General features: G+C 50.1%; 1 protein-coding gene across 1 annotated transcript in view; it reads right to left on the bottom strand.

Annotated features, from left to right (window-relative positions):
- Nucleotides 1-720: 720 nt before the first annotated feature.
- tg (thyroglobulin) overlaps nt 721-10,063 on the bottom strand; it is a 24,980-nt gene continuing 15,637 nt past the window's right edge. The window contains exons 21-49 of the mRNA XM_042227985.1: nt 9,847-9,997; nt 9,242-9,391; nt 8,873-9,016; nt 8,396-8,560; nt 8,198-8,302; nt 7,965-8,074; nt 7,772-7,877; nt 7,495-7,692; nt 7,241-7,411; nt 7,067-7,153; nt 6,110-6,175; nt 5,882-6,019; nt 5,361-5,608; nt 5,153-5,262; nt 4,967-5,046; nt 4,532-4,657; nt 4,315-4,380; nt 4,077-4,211; nt 3,607-3,997; nt 3,340-3,427; nt 3,094-3,244; nt 2,823-3,016; nt 2,522-2,677; nt 2,308-2,445; nt 2,038-2,225; nt 1,814-1,918; nt 1,452-1,592; nt 1,199-1,380; nt 721-947 (exon numbers count right to left, since the gene is read on the bottom strand). Of these exons, the coding sequence (XP_042083919.1) occupies nt 847-947; nt 1,199-1,380; nt 1,452-1,592; nt 1,814-1,918; nt 2,038-2,225; nt 2,308-2,445; nt 2,522-2,677; nt 2,823-3,016; nt 3,094-3,244; nt 3,340-3,427; nt 3,607-3,997; nt 4,077-4,211; nt 4,315-4,380; nt 4,532-4,657; nt 4,967-5,046; nt 5,153-5,262; nt 5,361-5,608; nt 5,882-6,019; nt 6,110-6,175; nt 7,067-7,153; nt 7,241-7,411; nt 7,495-7,692; nt 7,772-7,877; nt 7,965-8,074; nt 8,198-8,302; nt 8,396-8,560; nt 8,873-9,016; nt 9,242-9,391; nt 9,847-9,997 (4,191 nt within the window). The 3' untranslated portion in view covers nt 721-846. The remainder of the gene's footprint in view (nt 948-1,198; nt 1,381-1,451; nt 1,593-1,813; nt 1,919-2,037; nt 2,226-2,307; nt 2,446-2,521; nt 2,678-2,822; nt 3,017-3,093; nt 3,245-3,339; nt 3,428-3,606; nt 3,998-4,076; nt 4,212-4,314; nt 4,381-4,531; nt 4,658-4,966; nt 5,047-5,152; nt 5,263-5,360; nt 5,609-5,881; nt 6,020-6,109; nt 6,176-7,066; nt 7,154-7,240; nt 7,412-7,494; nt 7,693-7,771; nt 7,878-7,964; nt 8,075-8,197; nt 8,303-8,395; nt 8,561-8,872; nt 9,017-9,241; nt 9,392-9,846; nt 9,998-10,063) is intronic.

Consider the following 10,063-nt stretch of genomic DNA (forward strand, 5'->3'; position numbering starts at 1 on the left):
TGCATCATCACGCGCGCAGCTTCACTCCAAACGAGACCACGAGGTGCAAAATAACATTCATGCAGTTTTAGTAACACTGAGGGCGTAAAGACATCAGGAAAGCGTCAACTGAGGTCAAAGGTTGGTGAGAAATGCAGTCGTTTTCACAGATTCACAATCAAACATCTTTAAACAACCAGAGGAGTCGCCCCCTGCTGGCTGTGAGAAAGAATGCAGGTCGTTCCCTTTTTGACATACTGCCTGAAAATTGTGACGCAGTCACAAAATCTTTGTTCTTTGAAACAAAGCTGCACTAAGTGTCCATGTCTCATGTTGCTGCCTGATTCAGGTGAGGTGAACAGGGTGGAGCCGCAGAGCAGCTGACTGTGATTGGCTGATTATCCACAGGTAACCACAGCACACACTCGTCTTACACAGGAAGTCATTGGCCTCACAGGGGTGCGCAACGAAGCAGACGAATGAGTTATGATGTGCTCAAATATGCTAGAACATAAACATATGCTAATATCTGCAGGGGATAAATGACTTATTTATGGGTTTTCTCATTAATCTCTGGCACCCGTTCCACAGATGTCTGACACATGATTGGACTTTCATGCTATTTTAGCCATGCAAGCCCCTTTTTACCGGAGTAAGAAAGCCTGAGTTAACAAACCTCACACTGAACAAAGCTGGATGACTCAACTCAACACTGAACCCTGATCAAACGAGAAGCACAGCTGAGAGTTTGAGATGCTTTTTATTAATGATTATGAGCAAAACTGATCAACAGCAACCATCTGAATCTAAGTGAATTATGGGAGATGAAACTGTGAAGTCCCCTAAGTGGGTGATGATGTCATTAGTTTAGCTGTAGGCATCTTTCTCAGTCTGGGATTGTCTGGATGGAGCAGCCACTGGGGGTTCAGGGGTCAGTGTAGGCTGAACAGGCTCCGCCCCCGATGCACCTGGAAACCAAAGGAAAAAGAAAAGTCAGAAAGATGGTTTCCCTTACTCTCTGCTCTGAGCTGTGAGTCAAAGTTTACAATGATAATCCGATAAACTCTGTAAAGGTGAAGAAAAGTAGATTTAACAGGAAACAGGAAGATTTGAATCGAACAGAGCGCTGAACGAGGCGAAAGGACCTCAGGTGAGACAGCAGAGGAGCAAACTGAGGGCACAGGTGAAACCAGTAGAAACCAGTAGAAATTTCTGTCACCTGTCAGACTCGTCAGTTTGGGTGCCAGTTGGGTCCAGAAGGAGCAGGAGCTCTGACTCAAACCCCGCTGATGATGGAGGTTAGTGCTTAGCTCCAGGTAGGTGGGCGGAGCCTCTGAGGACAGCACTGGCTGCCAGCGGGGCAGAACTGACTCCGCCCACGATCGGGATGGGTTTGGGTTCCTGAGAGCAAAAAAAAAAATGAATAAATCGGCTCCAGACGCAGGACTCGGAGGTTCGAGCGTTAGCCTCACCCGCTCCGTATGAAGCTGGAGACGTAGGTCATCATGGCAAGAGAGAGGCGCCGATCAGAGGAGGCGAAGCGCTGAGAGCTCATTGGATGATGAGGTGTCCCGAAGGCGAGCTGAACATCCAGAGGAAGGTACACGTCGGCCCTGCAGACACACACAGAGCCTTTTACACCCAACAGCCCCTCTGATGCAGACACAGTGTAGGTCACCATCATAACGCTGGGTGAGGTCTGCTGTGAGGAACGGATGGTCCAGGAAGTGACATCCAGGGTTTATCTGTACAACTCCGCCCTCCTTTCAAGTATGTTCTGTGTTAGAGGCGACGGATGAACATTGATGTTTAGCGCTGAGGTAGAAATGCGCACCTGTCGTGAGCGCTGGAGGCCGGTTGGTGGTACAGGAAGACGCTAGCTCTGTTCTCCGCCCAGTGCCTCGCCATCTGGAGCGTGGGACAGATGATGAACAGGTCTCTGCAAAGCAAACACATGAAAGCGTTCACCAGAAACACGACAACAGTGTGTGTGTGCGTGTGTGTGTGTGTGTGTGTGTGTGTGCGTGTGTGTGCGTGTGTGTGCGTGTTGGTTCTGACCTGGTGGCGTTGTTGAGCGCTCTGGAGAACAGGTTGTATCCAGCAGCTGAGGGACTGTGATCCAGCGAGTAGAACCACGCCGCCGCCTCCTTCAGCAGCTCATTTCCCGTGGCTCCGCCCAGCGAGCGGCTCAGAGCCTCGTAAAACGCCGTCTTGCTGTCAGCTCTGCCCTGCAGAGACTCAAAGTCCTGATGAAAATTATGCCGCCGTTACTTTCTTAAACTGAACCTCTTGAGTAGATTTACAGGTAGTTTAAGCGTGACCTCTGACCTTTATCTTGCGAGCACGGCTGATCAGACCATCGTGCTCTGATGTTCCCAGCAGCAGGTCCACTCTGTGGAAGGACGACCGAGAGATGGACTGACGGACCGGAGACCAGGACTGAAACGGCCCGCTGACCGCCAACAGCTGCGGGGCGAACACAGCGCAGGTGAGACACGTGACACGAGGACTTGCACCAGCGCAAACTGTCCGGGACGTCTACCTTTGTCTGAGCGGCGTTGAGCGTGTGGACAGATGACGCTCTGAGGCAGGCCGCGAGGTCAGAGGTCACACAGCCGAGCTCCTTGGCCAGATTGAGGGCCTGACGTCTGGAGGTGGACGGAGTCTGAACCAGTGATGGAGAAAACGCTGACCCGCCCTGCAGGAGGAGATAAAAGCGATGAAGAACTTTGAGGTTGGCTCGTGGTCTCGTTCCTCTTCGGAGCATCTGCTCCACTGCTGATAAAACAACTGTTAGTCTCCGCCTGCTGTCTGGAGGAAGGAGGGACGACTCGAGGTCTCACCATCAGCATCATCCTCTGGAACAGAGGACGAGACGAAGACAGGAGGTGAAGGCTGGTGATGTCAGCACCACCACGCTCCGCCCCCACCGTCATTCTGCTGTTGTCTCCGCCCATCAGCGAGATGTGGTCTTTGACCCAGCGCAGCGCTGCCTCCTGGTCCGAGAGGCCGTAGTTACCATGGAGACCAGACTCACCTGGAGAAAGGGGTGGACAGGAGGCCAGGTGAGTCATTTAGCGTGCGTTTTTCTCTCTTTCTTTGTTTTTAAGTCACCTGTGCTCAGGAATCCCAGCGCCGCCGTCCGGTAACTCGCTGTTACCACGACGATATTACCCATAGCAGCGAGGATGGAGCCATCCAACAGTCCTGGGTTCTCATTGGCCGAAGGGTTGAAGAAGAAAACCAGGACTGGAACACGCCCCCTCTGGTTTAACAGCAAACAACAGAAAAAACAGAAAAAATGTGATCAAAGAAAATAAAACGTGAATAAATGAAATAACGAGTGCGTTGAGTTTTCACCAGGTCAGCAGGAGTGAAGATGTTGAGGTAGAGACAGTCCTCACTGGAGGCTGCAGAGGCTACGTCACCAGGCTGGATGCAGCTGGGGCTGACGGGTGAAGAGATAAAGATGATCATTGATCGGGTTAATTCATATCTGGAATCTGCCGATGGACAATGCCACTTCCTGTACAGGTGAGGCCGCTGTTTTTCACTATATCCTGGTTGTGGGTGCCTTGGGTGACCACGTGCTGTAGGACAGGCGTTTGTGGTCACACGGGTAGTTACCGTGGTTTGGTGGCGTCCCAGGTTCCCATCCACTCAGCCGGCTGAGCTGCTTCAAAGCGGAGCGATCCTATTGGAGGACGAGCGTACGGGACTCCGAGGAACTGAACGACTGTCCTCCTGTCTGATGCCAGTGCTGTTTCCACGGCGACGCCTTGCAGCACCCCCTGGCCCGGGATAGAAACGGACGTCTGTGACAGCTCTGAGAAAACACCGCGTCTCAGGTACACCTGGGGGGCGGGCTCTTTCACGACCAGTCGACAGGAAGATGAGGCGGGGGATTCAGGGGCGGAGCTTAGGCCACAGACTGTTGTGTCAGGGTACAGAACGCAGCGCGTGGCGGACTCCACCTCACTGAGTGACACAGCTGCACAAGACTCCGCCTCCTGGCAGGCTGATGGGAAGCAGAGCAGAGTCAGGATCTGACAGTGAGGTACACCAAAGAGTAGTTAAAAAACCCCACATATGGTTACCATGGAGACACCAGTCCCTGGTCATATCTCTGTCATCGGCGACATCACGGCTCACGTGGATGACATCATAGGTAGAGAGAGACGGGTCGACGAGGACTGAAGAGTCGGCGAGGAGACTCCAGTCGTCCAGCGAAACTGTGAAAAATACTCAGGGGTGAGCGATAAAAGAAGTAATGGCAGTACTTTAAGTACTTTTGACAGTATTACTGCGAGTATCTGCATGTGGGTGGAGTCTTACTGTTGGTTTTGGTCGGTGGCAGGCTGAACGGAGGACAGAGAGCAGGAGACGGACTCCACTGATTCACTGCAAAGCAGAACACAGCCTTTATTCACACAGAGCTTCGCCTCCTTCAGCCTCGTGTTCAGATAAACTGAAGGCCTGCCGCCTTAAAGTGTGTGTGTGTGTGTGTGTGTGTGTGTGTGTGTGTGTGTGTGTGTGTGTGTGTTTTCAGTACCGGGTTTCTGGTACCAGCCAAAGGGGTCCGGTGTGGTCTTCACTGCTGATGGTCTGCAGTCCTGAGTCCTCCAGGTCGTCACGTCGTCTTCGATGCAGTGTTTCACAGTGGCCACAGTAATGGATAAACACATGATGTGCACACACACACACACACACACACACCACACACACACACACACACAACACACACACACACACCACACCCCAACGTTGATTCCCTCACTTTGCCTGCTCTTTGCCGACGTTGTGCACAGAGTGGGTCTGACTCCACTGAGGTGAATAATTTACTGGATGCTCATCGTGTTATATTCAGTTTACTGAGGTCACAGACGGCTTAAGCTGTAAGACTTCTACAAAGTCATGTTGCAACCAGAAGAGTTACTGTTATAAAGTATGAAGATTAAAAACAACACTCATACAGTTTTATGGATACCTCTGGATTTGGTGTCACGGACAAAGCCGACGCCACGGCAGCAGGGATCCTCGTCACAACGGCGCTCGCACTCCATGAACCTGCAGCAGATCCAACACACTGAGGTTTTACTATTTAAAGTATTTTCTGAAACCTTTCAACACGAGACCAAACACATTTTGTTGTGTGTGCGCGTGTGTGGGTTACCCCTCAGACAGCGGTGTGTTTTCTCCCAGGCTGACTCGGCTGCGTACAGAGTAAGAAACCATCTTCTTGAAGGAAACCCTCTCATAAAGCTCTTCACTGGTCCAGACAGACGCACCAACCGACACACAGACACACACAGCACACAGACACAAACACACACTCACACCACACACACACAACCACACAAGCACACACACACACACACACACACACGGTGTTTAAAAACAGCAGGAGCAGCTATGAAGTCATGACAGTGACTCTCTGAGCTCCCCTCTTTACCCTTCTTGCTGTAGGTGTTGTTGGGCGCTCTGTCCAGCAGGGGGCTGCAGGGTCGTCTCAGAGGTTTATCGTAAGCTCCACAAACTCTGCTGTCCGGATACAACGAGCAGCTGAAGAAACCTGCCGAGTCAGCATCTCTGAGGTCAGCAACCGAGCACTGCGGCTCCTCGTCACAACCTGAAACCACACAGCGTCTCAGGACTGATGGAGGAAACCGCCGACGTGATGCCAGCGTGACCTGAAAGACTGAGGCAGCTGTCCCGACACAGGCACTAACCCGTCCGAGCATTTTTCAGGGGTTCCAGCGTATAAACAGCATGGCTAATGACCTCCACATGCAGAGAACTGAAGCTGCTACATGATTGGTCAATTGGACTTTTACAACAAGCAGAACCCAGAAAACCAGAATCTCCATGTTTGTATTCAGGATGAGAAGACAGTTTCACATACGCGTGAGACACCAGAGCTGTGCCTGCTGGGAGTTGTAGTTGTTCTTGTTGAGCCAGAAGGAGAGAGCGGGGAGCTTCCTCTGAGGATCCACGAGAACGTCGTCCTCAGACAGAGACGCAAACTTCAGCTGAACTGAAGCTGCAACACAAACAGAGCCCATAAAAGCATCGGTGACACGTCGCCAACCATCCAACAGAAACTTCAGACTTTTGCTCTGTTTGTACAAACCGTCCAGAGGAGGGCTGAGCTCAGCTGCAGCACACGAAGAAGAACCAGAACCGCCGACGGCCGAAGCTGCAACACAACAACAAACAAGCAGAACTGAGACAAACAGTGTCGTCAGCGAGTGACTTAAACGAATTATTTTAGCACATTTTTGAGTCTTTCTGAGAGAATAACAGTAAATGACAGTCGCCTCAGTTTTATTTTGAAACTTTAGTTGTCCCTTCCTGTCTCATGGTTTCATTACTGGTGGTCCTTTTTGATCTGAGAACTGATAATCATTTCTAATATCTGGTCTACCTGTTCCATAGGGGGCGCTCTTGAGCTTGTTTAAGTTTATTCAGCCATCACTGCTGTTTCAGTATAAATACATATGTATATACATAGTGGGCACTTTTCACAGCTTCACTGTTTCACAGATTTTTTTTGGTGCAATTTTGCACTTTTTTTTTTTCACAGCACATTGTGTTTTGCGTCCTGATTGGCTGTAGACCATTTTCAATCAGTCTCGTGCCGTGTCTCCTGTACAGTACAGAATCCACCCAGCTTGTCAAATTTACATAAATCTTTACTAGCAGAAGACGACAAACACAACAGTGTCGACGTCAAAGGATCATAAGGCGCGTTAAGTGAAACCAAACAGTCACGTAAGTCAAACTTTGCTCAACTCGTTCCGTACTGCCAGTCTGGTCTTTTTTTCTTGCAGGTGTAAATAATTATTCTGGTGTAATTGTAGCCAGTTTCTCCCACAGCAGCTCTGCTTCCTCAGAGAGGAGCTCATCCTGCAGCTGGTCTATCAGCAGTCCTGCTCTGGAGATCTGCTGTGGCCTGTGGTTCACCCAGCTCACAGAATGAGGACCGCCTCTCTATCAGACACCCGACAGCAGAGCTGGAGAGACAGCTGATCATTGGTCTCTGTATGCATTTGTCATGAAGTGCTAAAATATGTCCTCTAACAGGTACCAGTGTTCAGGTAGATGGCTTGGAAGCTGATGATGGAGGCCTGATAGTCCTTCCTGTTCTTGCTGTCAGCTGGCAGAGCAGAATCAGCTGGAAGGAGGAAACAGGAAGTGCTTTAGTCGCGTGGTTACCTGTTTTATGAGTGACGGATTTTAGCCGTGACTTGATTTTTCTTACTGATGGTGAACTCCTGTCCTCCAAAATCAAACATGAAGCTGCGCTGCTGCTCGTTGTAGGTAAGCCCCGCCCCGCAAGTGCGTTTGGCCGCTCCCTGACCAATCACATCCCAGTCCCGGTCCCCGCACGTCAGCACTGATGGAGCTCTCAACCAGCCACAGAGTAGGGACCCTGGCAGAGAGAGGATGACACGAGGCGCTCTCATTCATCAGCTATCACCTGTCCGTGTCTCCATGGTCTCCATGGTAACATACCTCCCTCCAGGCTGTTCTGGTTGAGGATGAATCCGTCGCAGCAGGTGTCGCGGCTGCAGCCGTCCTGACAGAAACGATGAGCGTCGGAAAGAGAGGTCCGCCTGGAGGAGAACACCTGAGTCCTGAACACACCTGAGACCGCCTTCATCATCCTCATCCTCACAAAACTGTGCTGCTGCTGCGAGGAAAACTCTGCACCTGAAGCACACACACCAGACTGAGCACACAGGTACACACAGCTGCAGCACACCTCACATGGCTCTGATGATAGCAGTACCTTTCTTCCTGATGACCAGCAGATCTGAAGCTCCGCCCCTCACTCTCAGATAGCAGCTTAGCGAATCAAACAGCTCAGCCTGAGCATTACCCAGAAAACCTCTGGACTAAAAAACATTGTGTTTATTTATGTGAATCTTTTATTTCTAAGGATGTGTGTTTATGTGTGTGTGCAGGTGTGTGTAGGTGTGTACCTGCTGGGAGGTGTTGCAGTGTGTGTTCAGGCTGTGTGTGCTGTACAGTTCACACTGAGTCTGGCTGTTGAACAGCGCCACATGGTGGCAGGAAGGCTGTGCTGCACACGCTGTGAGAGAAACAGCAGCAGTGTTGATGAGTTTTTACACCACAAACCAAAAATCCTCCAGAGTTACAGGTCAGATCGCTGAGGCTGGATCCAGAGCAGGAAAATAAGAGACACGTGCATTACCCCGGACACAGGCAGTGAGGTCAGAGGTCATCGTCTGCAGCACTTCAGCATCTGCAGCTCCAACAATCAGGTCTGATGTGGGAACAGCTTGAAACCTGCTGAGGACTGCAACACACACACACACACACACACTCTAAAGAGAACGCTCAAAAACAAACTTGTGAACAGCTGCTCTCTGATTGGCTGCTACATCTTCACCTGAGCACTCGTCATCAGTCAGAACCTTGTCACTGCTGCTCCACTCGAGCTCCACCCCCTCGCTGTTGAAGCACCTCCACCTGCCCGCGAGGACATCCGGCTGCGCTGGCAGGAAGTCACCTCGCTGCGAACACCGCAGGCCCCGCCTCTGGCACTCGGTCACACCTGATGCACGCATACACAAACACAAAGTGTTCGACACTCACGCGTCTCTCTATTAAGGTTTGATGGTCAGACTTAAGAGATCTTTAACGAGTTTGTAAAACATGCAGTTTTCAATACTTTTAGAATAAAATGACAGAAATATTTCGAGCCATCTGAGGAAGATAAAGAATGAAACATGAATATAATAAACACATATTAACACATTAACAGGAAGTGGCTTCATGATGTAGTTTAAACTTTCGCCTAAAACACGAAATCTCCCGGTTTGGTTTCAGTCACGTAATAAATGAATCCTGGTTTAAAAACACTCACATTCCTTGGTAGATGATGCTCCAGCAGGTGACGACCCTGTGGGACACCTGTTGCAGAAGTCCCGCCCCTCTTCATCCTGATAGGTCCCCTGAAGACACAGATGACACGCCCCCTCCTGGGAGAAACTGCCAGCAGGACAAACGACTGGAAACAGAGAAACTAGACTGAGTTACGGGACAAACAGACGACTGCAGAGACGCACCTCTTACTGAGCTCCAGGTGAAGACACACCTGATTTTATTCTGATATAAGCCACAAGGATCAAACGTGGCTCAAACTATGGGCACCAAAGTTTGAGTGAAGGAGATCCCACACTCTGAAACACTCTGCGGTCCAGAGTCTGGATGTCTGAGCTGAACAGAGACTCACCACAGCCCTCGCTGTCGCTGTCCAGATGGTAACCACGGGAACAGCCGAAGCTCGGTGTAGTCACAGAAACCAGTTTGGGCTCTGATGACAACACGGAGCGCAGAATTCCCTGAAGTCCCTCCAGAAGTCTGGACTCATTCAGGAAGACACCTGCAATAATAAAAATAAACTCAAAATGTAATTTCATGAGAAAAAAGTTTTCTAGAATAAAACCAAATTTGTAGCCATTTAAACGATTTCACTCATTGTGCTAAACTTTAGACCCTGTGATGCCATCAAAGGTCGTAACAGGTCAACAGGTTGTTGAATTGAAATTTAAATACTCGATGAGCTAAAAGGTTTCCAGTGGACGTCTCCGTCTTATTTACATGCTTTTATTCTTGGGCTCAACTAGAGCAGCTTTGCATCGTCCTCTATTTGAAACGAGCTGTTTAAGCTCCTCCCAACTGTCTCCTGATTGGCTATTAAATGTAAACGTCAGGGTTGAAAAGAATATGAGTTTGACCTCTGCGCTAAAAAAAACAGTGAAATCATGTGAAAGTCCAAAAACAAATGGGTCACAGTGGTTATGGCCATCTTTTGTATACAGTCTATGGTCTGCTCACCAACGTCATGGAGGTCTGGGAGGTCAGAGGTCGGGAGGTCATAGAGAGCAGCGCTCCATCTCACCATCAACCTCAGCGAGTCGTCACCGTCACACTGCAGAGTCACCGAGGAGTCGTCACATAGCGACACAGCGCGGCCTGATGAGGGAAGCTACACACACACACACACACACACACACACACACACACACACACACACACACACACACACACACAA

This window comes from Haplochromis burtoni, unplaced genomic scaffold (assembly GCF_018398535.1).
Source record: "Haplochromis burtoni strain Fernald_Lab_line unplaced genomic scaffold, NCSU_Asbu1 Contig_295, whole genome shotgun sequence".
NCBI classification, from domain to species: domain Eukaryota; kingdom Metazoa; phylum Chordata; class Actinopteri; order Cichliformes; family Cichlidae; genus Haplochromis; species Haplochromis burtoni.